We start from the raw sequence: 14,826 nt of genomic DNA, 5'->3' as shown, positions 1-14,826 counted from the left end.
ATTGTACTCTGTTTCTTTCCTTAGTGGCACTTACCGCTGGTTGTAATTATCTTGTTTGTTTATGCTTTACCAATTTGTTTCCTTAACTTGGATAGTGATGGACAGTGACAGTGTCTTGAGAGCAGGGGGTCTTGACTACCTGCTCCTCCACCCTGATAAAGCAGCACGTGGCATACAAATACTTCCCAATGAGTAAATGACGGGTGAATTACTCAGGAGTTACCTCTGGCTGAGCCTTACCCCCTGCCCCACACTGCACTGGTTGCCTTTCCACAGAATTCAATTCATGGTCTTCACGACAATTCCATGAAGTAGGGATCCTCATCAGGGCCATTTTACAGATCAAAACGTGAAGGCTCTGAGAGGCTGAGCAACTTTCCTGCACACAGGTGGCTGGGGGCAGGGTAGGGTGAAAGTCAGTTTTACTTGATCTCAAAGTCTCAGGATGAGCTGAGGAAAAGAGCCAATGTAATGTGTCAAGGTCCAATTTCTGTGGGGCAGAGAAGCAGGTGGAAGGTCCCAGTTGAAACTGAGGGAATGAGCAGAGATAAGTAGCAAAGCCAGGCCCAGAAGACTCAATATATCCGAGAACCAACTAAGTCCAGAGCTCTGGATAAAGCACATATTTTCAGATTTTAAGCAGTGTGTGTATGAGTGTAATGAGTGTACATGATCTTGAATTGAGTCACTGCGGACAAGGGACTAAAGGGAATGAAAAGAAAGGGCATTCCAGGCAAAGGAAACAAGATTAATCAATATTAATCTGGAGAGTCATGATGATTTAGTAATTTGGAAGGACTTAGGCAAGGGAGTTTATGGAAGTAGGAAAGTGAGAAATAAGGTTAGAAAGGTAGGCAGAGGCCTGATCATGAAGAATCTTGTGCGGCTTGTAAAAGAGTTTAGATGTTATTCTCTTATAAACAACAGGGATCCACCATCAAGTTTTAAACCTGTTACAGGTAGTTAGATAGGCAAGAGTGGGCAGGAAAGGGTTCTCCCAGCCACTAGGACTGTCAGGTGAAGGTCTGGAAATTATCACACTGCCACTCTAAAAGTAATAACTTGGCAGCTGATGCCAGGGAAAAGCCACTTCCTGATGGTCCACACCTGTTGCACTAAAGTGTTAACTGAATGCAGGCACTAGAGATAAGCAATTTCCTGGGCGTGCACAGTAAGAGACAAAATGGCAGAGTATGAGTTTCCAGGGGCACTCCAACAGAAAAAGGAAAAAAGTCTCAGACGGGCATGCATACAACATCCTAAACACACTGTGTGTGCTCACTTCCCAAGGATAAGGAGGGCACTGGGCTTGCCGGCAACCCACCCTAAAGGAAGAATCATGGGAAAGGGGCCAGCTTCTAAAGTCCTAGGATCAAGGTTAAACACTGCACTTGACCTCGGTGTCTGCTTGGGTCTCTTCCAAGCACACTTTCCTTTCTTTCCTGTTCTAAAGGCTTTTAAAATAAACTTCCACTCCTGCTCTGAAACTTGCCTCAGTCTCTTTTTCTGCCTTATGCCCCCCAGTCGAATTCTTTCTTCTGAGGAGGCAAGAATTGAGATTCCTGTACAGATTCGCCACTGGTAACTCAGATACCTTCTCCTGGTGACAAACCCATGAGTAAAATGATCAGATCTACATTTTTGGAAGATTATCTTGAAGATTAGCTTGAAACGATTCAAAACTGATGGCAAGAAGACACCTAGAAGACAATTTCAATAATCCCAGTGATGAGTACCTCAACTAAAGGTAAAAGCAAGGAGGGTTAAGGAAAAGGCATTTTGGCTGGGCCTGGTGGCTCATGCCTATAATCCCAGCACTTTGGGTGGGAGAGGCAGGTGAATCACCTAAGGTCAGGAGTTCAAGACCAGCCGGGCCAACATGGCGAAACCCCGTCTCTACTAAAAAATACAAAAAATCACCCAGGCATGATGGTGCACGCTTGTAGCCCCAGCTACTCAGGAGGCTGAGGCAGGAGAATCGCTTGAACCTGGAAGGTGGAGGCTGCACTGAGCCGAGATTGTGCCACTGTACTCCACCCTGGGCAAAAGAGCGAGACTCCATCTCAAAAAAAAAAAAAATAGGGCATTTGTAACCATTTAGTTCCTGGCAGGGTGAACAAAACAAGAAACATTACCAAAATAGAAATAAGTCTCCAAAGGAAAAAAAAAAGTACTTCAGTTTTATACATAATGAGTTTGAAGCAATTGTGTGATACCTAAATAGCATGATACCTAAATACCTAATATCATGTGCAAATATGAGAAATTCTGGAGTAAACAAAAGTTTGTTTTCCTCACTGCAGGACTTTTCAGTTCCTTTACTATGCTATATCTCATAAATACAATATGCAGTGTTTACCAAACTCATTGGAACAAGAATATTTTTCTCCAGTCTTCCTATTAACATTTCTTAGGACAATGGGATTCTTTGCAAAGTTATTTGGGAAATATTATTCCAGAAGTTTTCAACAGTCTTTAGTTTACAGAAGAGTAAAGAGTTTATTGAACTGACTCAAAAATAATTAGGAGCAGACTGAAAACTGGACTTGAATAATCACTAAGGTATAAAAAATGTCTTTGCATGGCTCGGGTACTAAAGTTCTATAAGAGGAGGTAAGAATGGAAAAATCTGCCAAGCATTAAATACTCCTACAAAAGGGAAAAAGATGAGAAGGTTGTTAAAAAGGTCAACTCCATCCAAAAACAAAGGAGGGCAATAGTGCTAATGATCCGGGAATTGTGTTAACAGCCAGCCAGACACATACATTAGGGAAGACTAGAAGCTCTTCCCTCCTCCTTTGCCTAAAAAAAGGTAGCCTTGGAACAAGCTATCTTTGTTCAGGGAGGAATCACTGCAGAGCTCCCCCTTAGTTATGTAAATACAGGCAAGCCTCCTACTGCTCAGGGGGACAAAGCAAACGCGGCCTTGGTGAGTGGAGGTTGACTCCTGACAGTACTCCTTGCCAGGCTGAGCCAGCTCTAGGCTGGAAGCTGGCTAATTTGTGGGAAAATTCCAGACCCTTGAGGGAAGAAAAATATTCAGGATCCCAAATGCCACTCTGAGACTGGAAGTTGGTACCCTGTAAGGGCTGAATGAGGAGGACGTGACCCAAGCTTGCTGACAGAATACAAGGAGCCCCTGAAAAGAATTCATCACAAAGCTAGGGAGATATGGCCTGGCCAGGCTCAATGCAAAAGCTAAAATGCTATAGGGATGAAGGAAACTTGTGTGGGCAGTATGGGGTTGAGAAGGGCTGAAAATACAAGGGCATTGCTAGCATCAGAGAACTAAAGCTGTCCCAGGAACCACACAGAACCAGTCTTGTGCAATAGCACCACACTAGTAGACAGAGAGATCAAGCTCCTGTGGGGCTTTGAAGCAAGGCTGATTTAAGTCCCATGGACGACATAAAGCCCAGAGATTTCTGGATAATTTGAGTGGGAAATACTTCAAGAGAGAAACGTCAAACAAGTACCTAAAAAGATTTACACACTAATTCTTCCTGTTTACATATGTATATATGAAAAAATGTTTCCAGGTGTTGATTAATGTGTATGCACTAGATAATAAGGATCTTTCAAGCCATGCCAAGGTGAGGTCCCTGGGGCCATCTGTAGCCAAGAAAGGCTCAGGAGCCTTTGCCTGGGAGGGTTTTCTTGTGACAGGGAACGCCAGGCAGAATTTCACAAAGATAAGACAGGTAGTAGTAAACCATTGCAGGCTCTCAAGTAGCTTGTTGGGATGCCTGCGGTGACCTTCTAAACCTCAAGATCTATGATATTTCTGGAATCAATGGTAAGGAAAAGAAAGCATTGACTATGAAACTGGGACTGTACTTCTATTTTATTATTTACATGCTGCAAAATAGGTTCTGGGACTTTGTCTTTATATCTCCTCTTGCATATACAATAGGAGATGTAGAGGCTTAACAAACGGTCTCCAAATTGCCTGGAACTTGGGTAATAAAAGTTAACACATCTACAAACCTGAAATCATTTAACTGGTGAAACACAGTGAATCACTTAGATTTCTCTTACTCTTGGTTGAGAGAACTAGTGAAAACTGGCTCAAAAAAGAGAAAAGGAGGAATGTATTGGTTCATGGAAAAACCTATAGATATACATTTAGCTTTGGGCATAGCATTGATTCCCACTTCACATGGTATCACTAGGTTCATCTTCAACTCTATTCCCTCTGAACTGGGTCCATTTTGAAACTCCATGTGGTTCCTGGAGATGGTCCCAAGGAGATGGTTATAGCTCCTTGAAGCCTCAGACTCACATCTACACTCACATCTACACTCTTCTGTATCAGGAAGAGAGAAAAATAAAACTACCCTTGCAAATGTCTTATTGGTCCCAACTGAGTGACTCACCCCATTCCTGAACCGTCACTATGTGGTCAAAGGCATGGGATATAATTGATTAAACCATCCAAACTCTGTAATTAAGAAAGAGGAAAGTGTGGTTTCTCAAAGGAGATCCAAGGCCACAGAAGGAAAGAGAAAAGATGGCTGTGCAAAATAAAATAAAATAGTGCTATACAACATTAGAAAGAACAAATTTTATTTATCTCACCTTCTAATATCATTAGTTCTCTTGCACTTAATTCAAAATTCGACACCTATGTTTACCAATGAATCCCACAACCATTAAAAATAATAATAGTGATAATGACATTAACAATAAGAGTACTTACCTTGGACCTTGACACTCTGTTAAGCACTTGACATACCTGATTTCATTTAATACTCACCTAAACTCAATACATGGATGAGGAAACTGAAGCTCAAAGAAGTCAAGTTACTTGCCCAAGACTGTATACTAATAGGGAGCTTAACTGGAATCCAAACCAAGATCTAACTCAGAAACCATGTATTGTTTTGTTTTTCAATTTTTTATTTACATAGGTTCTGCGGGAACAGGTGGTATTTGGTTACATGAGTAAGTTCTTTAGTGGTGATCTGTGAGATTTTGGTGCACCCATCACCTGAACAGTATACACTGAACCCAATTTGTAGTCTTTTATCCCTCACCTCCTTTTCACACTTTCCCCTGAGTCCCAAGTCCACTGTATCATTCTTATGCATTTGCATCCTCATAGCTTAGCTCCCACATATGAGTGAGAACACACAATGTTTGGTTTTCAATTCTTGAGTTACTTCACTTAGAATAATAGTCTCCAGTTCCATCCAGGTTGCTGCAAATGCCATTAATTCATTCCTTTGTATGGCTGAGTAGTATTCCATCATATATACAATTTCTTTATCCACATTGATTGACGGGCATTTGGACTGATTCCACATTTTTGCAATTGTGAATTGTGCTGCTATAAACATGGGTGTGCAAGTATCTTTTTCATATAATAACTTATTTTCCTCTGGGTAGATACCCAATAGTGGGACTGCTGGATCAAATGGTAGTTCTACATTTAGTTCTTTAAGGAATTTCCACACTGTTTCCTATAGTGGTTGTACTAGTTTACATTCCCACCAGCAGTGTAGAAGTGTTCCCTGATCACCACATCCATGTCAACATCTATTATTTTTTGATTTCTTAATTATGGTCATTCTTGAAGGAGTAAGGTGGCATCCCATTGTGGTTTTGATTTGCATTTCCCTGATCATTAGTGATATTGAACATTTTTTCATGTGTTTGTTGGCCATTTGTATGTCTTCTTTTGAGAATTGTCTATTCATGTCCTTAGCCCACTTTTTGATGGGATTGTTTTATTTTTCTTGCTAATTTGAGTTCCTTGTAGATTCTTGATATTAGTCCTTTGTTTGATGCATAGATTGTGAAGAATTTCGCCTACTCTGTCGGTTGTCTGTTTACTCTGCTGACTGTTCATTTTGCTGTGAAGAAGCTCTTTAGTTTAATTCTTAACTAAAATACAACTCTTTCTCTCTCTCTCTCTCCCAATAATGTTCTTACCTGTATCTCTGACTCACCCCTAAGCTGATGTTCTGAATTCCTTTTGACAGTGCCTGTCCTGAACCTGAACATGATGAAACTATCCTATTGCAATTCAAATCAACTGGACCTACCACTGGCCAGGTATGGATACTCTTTGATTTAAGAAAACATAGCACTTTACACTGTGTGTCATGGGAAGCAGGCCCTTCACACTCACCCAGAGGCAGGGTAAGGAGCTGACTTTAGTCACTCATCTGGACAGTGGCAGCCTGACTTCTATCACTCTCTAGAAATTGTCTCATTAAAGAAAAAATCCCATGTGCTTATGCACTATAAATGTGCCAACAGACAGCTCAGTAGGAAACATTTCCAAAGAGTGAGTTAATCATAAACTGACCATTGAAACAGTTAAGGAAAATTCTTTATATACAGTATGGAAATGAACAAAGTTACAGATACCGTCATGATGTCAAAAAATAATATAGTAATTTCTAATATTATTAGAGGAAACATTTTAATTACATTTACATTAGAGGAAACATTTTAATTACATTTCTTAAGCAAAGAAGTTAACTAACAAGATTTTACTTATTTTTGTTACCAGAAAGCCAGAAAGAGATTCATCTTTTTTCAAAAGTAAATGGTTTTTCAAAACATAAACCCTCAACGTCCCCCATTCCCCCCCTCTTCCCCCAACAGACCTCAGCAGTCTTAGACAAGAAATCTCCCTCTTTCAGGAACTTTTTTCAGTATTTAACAATCCTGAAGAGTGAGAGTCATATCTAACCTCAAGGCCTCTGCTGACTTTTAAATGAGTTCAAGTTACTAAACTCACTCCTCTTTCCTGTGTGATTAAAAAAAAAAAGTGTAGAAAGTGTTTCAAACTATTCTAACTTTTGTTGATGTTGGTGGAGATTGAAGTGAATTACTATTGAGGAAAGAGCTCAATGCTAAGAATTAAAGGTATAGCAATGAAAGGCAGAATTATCATAAGCCCTTCTGGAGGAGCCCAAATGGATGCTCTTCACCATCTCACAAAATACAAATTATCATTTGTGTTAACATTGTTTCCAGGATTTTCCAAAAGAAAACACATCCATATCAAGCCTAAGAGTCAAAATAAATTTCCTAATCCCCAAACAGAGGGAGAGCTTGGACAAAGTTTAATGAGAAGAAAACACCACAATGAGAAAAGGGTGAGGAGGGTGGAGCTGAGAATTGATTGCATGTGTATAGAGAATCGGTGAATCACATGCCTATTTAGAGTTAACAACTTTAACCATCACTGGGCTGCAGACTCATGCAGTATCCTCAATCTTTCCTTTCTTTCTAAAGTATAAGTAGATGCCAAGTAACACATCACCTGTCTTTTTAAATTTTTTAAATTCCTTTAATTTTCTTCTATAAGTTCATCCTTTTCCCTGACCATTCACAGAGCAGTGAGACCCAAAACACAGACAGTGAACAAGAAAAACAGGACAGAGAAGCCAGAGGCCTGAGCTCCAGATCTTGTTCCTCTTCCCAAGCAAGCAGACCCTAGAATCACTATCCAAGCACCTCCCCATGTCTTAGCTTCCTCATCTGAAGAATGTGTTCACAAGAGTATTACGACAATCAAATGAAGTCAGTAATATTAAGTACTCTGAAAACTTCAAATGCTATAAAAACACTAGGTGCTGCTATCACAATTAATACGTTCTTCAGCAAAAAGACGCCAAATACACATGAATTCCAGATTCACCAATGTAGGAAATCAGGCAGACAGGAGAGCACACATAGATATTTTTCATCTTAAGTTAACAGAACATTTAATTAAATCCTAAGGAATGGAGGAAAATAACCTATCCACATCCTGTTAAAATGTATATTTCACAACATCAGAAATTATTTTGTTGCTGAATTAACACTCTATTCACATTTTTTCAACTTAAAACTTCAAAACTACAAGAATTATTTCAATTCCATTACCCACAAGCTAGGACCTATAACTGGGAAAAATAATACTACCCACATGTTGGGATTGATGTGCTGATTCCCTCAATATATGCAAAGTACATGTTATGTGCTACGTGAGTGTTTGCACTATGGTACAGTAATGGAGAATCGGCTAGACCTGAGTTCAAACCACTGCTTCAATCGCAAATAGATATGTGATTTGGGATGCAGATTTTCTCATCTGCACAATGAAAAGAAAAATGTAGTACCTACCTCCTAACATTGTCACAATTTTAAAAATTATACATGAAGACTGAAAAGACTGCATATTTTAAGTGTTCAATTAGTGGTGGTATTGGCAGTTTTTACTTAGATATATAATGCTTAATACTATTAGTATTGGTAAATTATGAAGTGATATCACAAATTCTTTAACTTTCAGTGTTTTCTTTAGATCATACAGTTCTATAGAGATAGCTACTCCAATCTTGGCAGTAGCAAAATATAAGTGACTATAATGTAGGTTCAAGTTCTAAACCACAATCTCATGTTTAATTCTGTTTCAGATGTACCACTGCTAAAATATTTTAAGCAGTCAAAAATACATTTATCCTTGAGAAGCATACAGTTTATGCTTTCACATTCAGTTTTTTTTTACTTTGTATAATTTAGTTTATTATACAAATGACAGTAAAATAGTGAATTTTAAAGCTTCTCCCTAACTTTCATTGTGAATGAACAGTGACGCAGGGAGAAGAGACATTCAGAAGAAAAATCATGTATGTATTATTAAAGTAGAAGTGATAAAATGTTCAGAATGACAATGTATTTAAAAAATAACCTTGTTGGAATTCTACATCTATCATTATCAAAACACACTTATTTGATGAAGCTAAAGAAAAGCCAGAAGGCTAATATGGCTGGATGAGAATAGCATTTTAAAACGTTTTCAGCAAAATTCTAGAAACGTGTCCATTTTAGATCCATTATTTCCTGTTTAGTTCCAAAATCGAATTTCATACAACAAGTGCTATTATTCCAATAGTTTTTTCAATTGTCACTAGTGATCTTGATCCATATATTGCATTCATAATATCCAAAATAAAAGAATATTTCATTAATAACAGGCATTTTCAAAGCTTAAATATATTTCAAAAACCAATGACAGTTAAAGTAGGGGTTCTAAATTTTTGCATGTCTTATTAAGCTTTGTTGTACAGACTAAAATTTTGGTTTCGTAGACTTTCAATTTTTTGTAGTATCAACTCTCCTACAACCTTCTGTTGTCTAATCAATCTAGAATGCAATCTCATTCCAGTAGAACAACACCATGAATTTTGAAGTATTTATATATTTTTCCAACATTTATCAACACCATTTCTTGCAAATTTAAATGAAAAATAAATACTTCCTTAATGAGCTTTAAAAAGTCAAGACTTTTTCATTTTTCATTTCCCCAATTCATTTTCATTTTTCATTTCCCCAAAAGAGAGGGTGAAAATAAAGAAAAATCAAGGAAGATTTTTTTAAAGGTGCAGGAGGAATAGGCGGAAGGATAAAAGAAAAATAAAACCAGAAATATCTCTGATGTTTTTCAGGGACAACAGCCTAGAGAAGTGTCCACCTCACCTGTGATTCATGGCCACAGACAAATGTGCTCCCATTTCCTTACTAGGGGCTTGGCTTTCAGTTCGTTGTACAAATTATCATCTTTTATCCTCCATCACTTTTTGGACCTCAAGACAGTTAAATCACAGCTTTCCAGAGATTAAAGGAATCTTAGAAACCACATTCTTATCCCCCCTTCCTTTTGTACAGCTTTCCAAGCTGGCAGGCAGCCTGATGCCCGAGAAGGCTAGTGCCTTCTAGATCACAAAATGACCATGGGTTAAGACCGGAGAGAGAACCACGGCCTTTCCCCTCCCCAGGTAGAGTGGCTTCCCCACATGCGCTGTATTTCAGCATCAAATTTCCTATATTTCTGTCTCAAGTTTATGCTGTTTAGCAAAAAGCAATCCATTGGTTATTTTCTAATGAAAATATTACATCTCAGAGGTAAAACAATGTATACTCTCAAACAGCCTTTTGATAAGACACTAGCACCTGAATTACAAGAATAAGGACAAACTTCTCAATAGCATTAGTTTTTTCCTCCTTATTTGCTTATTTTCATAATGCAATTACATCAACATAAGCTAAAGTCCTGTCACCTTAATTACCTGACTCTTTTATGGCTAGTTACTTGTGAGAGGTTTATGTCCACTCACTTCGTAATAAATGACCATAATTTTTGAAAGGATGATTTGTTTCACTTATTATACATGTGTTTAGTGTGCATACAGATAATAACAGTAAATATTAAAACAATTTCCATGTGAAAAATGTCCTTGAAATCCAACAAGTATCTGCTGAAATTCAAGCAACAGAAATTATTCAACAATCTCGAACACTTGTGATTCATGTCTTCTCTGAGTCACCTAACCAAGTGTCAAAATAGAGAAAAGGACAACAGAACATTCTCAACTTCCAAAAATTAGCAGCTTTCAGATATAGAGAAGACTGGAGGCAAAGAATTCTGGTCCTCAGGCCTAAGTGCCCAGTGATCAACCTAAAGGGCAGATAATAGTAACCCTATCCTCTGAGGTGACCAGCAGAAAAAAATTATCTCTGGAGAAAAGATTCCCTCCCTGTATACTATTCTAATTACAAAATAATTCTAATCTCATTTGGAAAGTTGATGCTAATTTTTTGGTGGTGGTGTTGTATGTGTGGGGTTTCTTTTTTGTTGTTTTTTGGTTTTTGATTTGCTAAGCCATCTACATGTGAAATTTAACTATATAATGCAGATACATAAACCACTTAAGTCACATGCCCTACTTCAAGATTTGAAACAATTTGCTTAAATGCTTTCCAGTTAAAAAGTAATACTAAAAATGAAGTATAATTACCTTTCCAAAGTCACGAACATCAAACAGGTCAAATGCCTCGAAAAGTTCACTTTTCCTCATTCCAAACGTCTCACAACAGGCCGTGAGAAATGTCCTTATGTTCTTCAAACAGAGAAACTGAGGAATGGAAAAGAGCTGTTAGCATATAGTTAATTATTCTGAATGCTATCCATCCTCTGTAACACTCAGACTGCTCTAAAAATGACAAGAAAGCATCAAGCAGCCTTTGAGGTTGCTTTTCAATTACTCATTCAGCAGTACTGACCGAGCCTGCAGTCTCTCTCAGGCACAGGTGATACAGCTGTGACCAAGGCAATTTCTACCCTCATGAAACTTACATTCTAATATGAAAAGACAGACAAAACAGACAAAGCAACAAACACAAATAAGCAAGTATTTTTACTTTCATATGGTGGTAAGTGCAATAGAGAAAAATAAAGCCTAGAGGAGGGATCAGGAGAGTTGGCGGGGCTGGGTGGGGGAACTTAAACAGGATGGTTAGAGAAGGTCTCACAGAGAAGAGGATGGTGGAGCAGAGATTTGAGGTACAAAAGGAGCAAGCCATGGAGAACCGTAGCACACAACAGCCCAGCCTAAAGAAGTGTCCCATACCAAGGCCCTGACATAGAGGCCTCTGAGCATGTCTGAGAAAGGGGTCAATGCTGCAAGGCAGAGTGAGTAATGGGGGAAAAGGAGGAGAGATGGAAAGCTAGTGGGGTCAGATGATGAAGATCTTTATTGGACAGTTTTTACTCTGACTGATATGGGAGGTCACTGGAGGCCTTGGCCAAAAGGAGGACATAATCTGATGGTTTAAAAAGGTCTTTTTGGCCTGTTATGCTGAATATAGAGTGAAAGGGGCTAGAGCTAGGGTGGAGGCAGGAAAACCAGACAGAAGGCTCTTGCAATAACCCAGGTGAGAGACAACTGTGGGAAGACCACAGTGTGGTCACTTTTTGACCGTGTTAAATCTGAGAGGCCTATTAGTCATCCAATAAGTGTGGAGTCCAGGGGATAGGTGTGTACTTCAGACAGAAATATGGGAGTCTTTAGTGTACAGAGGACTGTTAACCATGACACTGGCTGAAATGACTTTGGAAGAGAGCAAAGAAGAGGAGAGTACCTGAGCCAGGAAACTTTAAAGGATCAGGAAAAGAGGAGGAGCTCACAAAGGAGTCTTAGTAAGAGTGACCAGTGAGGAAGTAGGAAAACCAGGAGATAGGGTTTTCCTGAAGCCAAGTAAAGAAAGTGTTTCTAGATGAAGGGAGTGAAAAACTATATCAGATGCCGCAGATGGCCAAATAGGATTCAGACCAAAGGACTGGTCAACACTGCCCATGGATTCTGGCAGTGTGAAAGTCACGGGTACCTTGACAAAAGCAGGCTCTATATGGAGGAGTGGGGTGAAAGGCTTCTTGGAGTTGGTTTCAGAGACAAAGAGAGAAAAGGAAGTGAAGACAGAATATAGACTCCTGAGTTTTGCTGCAGAGGAGAACAGAGAAATGGTCAAGAGTTTTAAGAAACAGCAGAAGATGTCAAGACATGTTTCTGTTTTGATGGGAATAACCTGATAGAGAGGGGAAAGTTGGTCACAAAGGAGAGAGGGACAGTTCCCCAAATGTAGTCCTGATTAGGTGAACTGGGGAGGGATCAAGTGTTTAAGTGCAGCAGCTGACCTTAGAGAAGAGCATGGTCAGCTCATGCACACTGTAACAGGGAGATAGGAGGGAAGGCAGACGCTATTGACTACTTAAAAAAAAAAAAAGTTAAAATTTGCTTTCAGTGTCTAAAAGACTCAGATCCACCTAAGCAAAATACACACATACCCTAACTGCAGTGGCACATATTTTTTTAAAAATATACATGTGAAAACTTTAAATAAATGCATTTTATTATATGTAAGTTATACCAAAATAAAGTTTAAAAAAATGGAAAAAAACCTACTAACCATCAAAAAGTGAGCAACGTATCAGCTAATTATTGTATCTTTGCTTTTTTAAAAGTGTTGCCAATGTCTGAATTCATTGTTTTGTTTATCTTGGTTTGTTTTTTTAATTTGCAGAAAGCATACCTTTTTTTACTTCATCTATTAATACATTTGAAACATTTGGATTATTCATAGGCTTAACTTAGACACACTTTACCCTTCACAGGAATCATTCTCAGAGGCTTAAATATTTCAGGAGGGATTAAAACCACAAGGGAAGCATCATAAACCCTTTGAAACACAAAGGCAGCAGGTAATCAGCACATGCAGTTACTGCTTTCACTTTAAAAAATTCATAAGAGACCTTTAAGACACAGAATCACTCTGCATGTAGCTCTTCCACATAGAATTGCTTATTTACAGATTAAAAGCCTTGCATTCTACCAAGACAGATAATAATTACTCTCTTGGGGATTATGCAACGGCTCTCTTGCAATATCGTTGACATAATTAAGTGCCTGACTCATAGCTCACCAAGGAACAAAGCATAATTGCACACACCACCCTCTGAAGATTTCCCACCAAACTCAAACTTTCCCCACCTGTAGGGAAAGCTGCAGAAGACTTCCACTAAAGTGCTTTGATCACTAATTCAGAAAAGCAAGTATTATTACTAAAAGTTAAAACAATATGAAATATTGCATGCACAGAAGATTTAAAAAGAGGCCTTCCCCTTACTTCTGGAATTCATCTTAAACTTACTTGTCCCTTAACTAGTTCAGATCTACTAAATTCCACAAATATTTACTGAATTTCAAAGTCACTTATATACTCTCACTTTTCCAGGCAATCCTCAAATTTGGTCACCCCTTTATGTATTTTTCAGTTTTTGAATTCCTACAACATTACACACACTGGAAATGTTAAAAATGAACAAGACAAAGCTTTTCCTCAAGCTTCTCTATTAAATTTATCAGGAGATTTTCCCACTGCTCCAAAATGTGACTAAATTAGTGCTGAGTCTAGTGTGAGCCTAGTGTTATTCACTAGGCTCACATTTCACTCAATGCTTACAAGTGTGTGGCTCTGTGCACACATAAGAACAGAGCTGAGGAATAGAGGGAGTGAGGCTGCCAGCCTGCCAGCAGTCCACTCCAGGACTTTTGCTTTGCTTTTACCAAACTGATTTTTTTTCCAGTTTATTTATTTTATTTTTTTGAATTTCAGAACAAAAGTTGAAAGAATACAATGAACATGCCATCTACATGCAACAATTGCAACATAGTGCCACATATGCTTTTGCATCTATACCCTTTCTATATTTATAAATTTATCTTGTTGAGCTATTTGGAAATGAATTACAGATAACACTTGACTCCTAAACACTCTGACTCTACATGCAACTCCTAGGAATAAGGACATTTTTCCTACAGATCAACAATACCATTATATCTAAGAAAATTAACAATAATTTCATATTATCTAATATCCATTCCATATTCAAATTTCCTCAATTGCCCACTTTTAGTAATATTTTTTTCCCCAGTCTAGGATCCAGTCATGTTTTACCCACTGCATTTGGCAGTTTTATCTTTTCAGTATCTTTTAATCTAAAAATCCTTTTGCCTTTATTCTTCTTTAATGACATTGACTTTTTGAAGAGTCCAGGCTGGCTGTCTTACAAAATGTCCCAAATTCTGCATTTGTTTGGTTGTTTCTCCATGGTATCATTAAAGCTATTATTCTTTCACTTGTATTTCCTGTGAACTGAAAGCTAAATCTAGATTCAAATTAAACAGTTCTGATAAAAGTACTTCATACTGTGAACTTCATATTTCATCACATCAGAAGACACAAAATGTTAAGGTGTCCCATCATTACTGAGGCTAAACTCAATCATTTAGTTAAGATGGTTACTGCCACATCTCTCTATTGTAAAGTTACATGTCCCCCCTTTATAGCAGTAAGTAACCCAGGGGTGAAGATGTGGTACCATGTGGCTGTCCTATTTCCCAATAATTTTTCACAATGAGATTAGTATTCCTTGATCATCCTTGCTTCAATTATTCCATATGAGACTTTAAAATAGTGATTTTTCTA

General features: G+C 38.3%; 1 protein-coding gene across 1 annotated transcript in view; it reads right to left on the bottom strand.

Moving 5' to 3' along the window:
* Window positions 1–14,826, bottom strand: part of VAV3 (vav guanine nucleotide exchange factor 3) — a 399,285-nt gene that overhangs the window by 298,697 nt on the left and 85,762 nt on the right. The window contains exon 2 of the mRNA XM_054494867.1: window positions 10,800–10,916. Coding sequence (XP_054350842.1) covers window positions 10,800–10,916 — 117 coding nt within the window. The remainder of the gene's footprint in view (window positions 1–10,799; window positions 10,917–14,826) is intronic.

This window comes from Pongo pygmaeus, chromosome 1, assembly GCF_028885625.2.
Source record: "Pongo pygmaeus isolate AG05252 chromosome 1, NHGRI_mPonPyg2-v2.0_pri, whole genome shotgun sequence".
Taxonomy (NCBI): Eukaryota; Metazoa; Chordata; class Mammalia; order Primates; family Hominidae; genus Pongo; species Pongo pygmaeus.
This window is presented reverse-complemented; position numbering and strand designations above follow the sequence as displayed.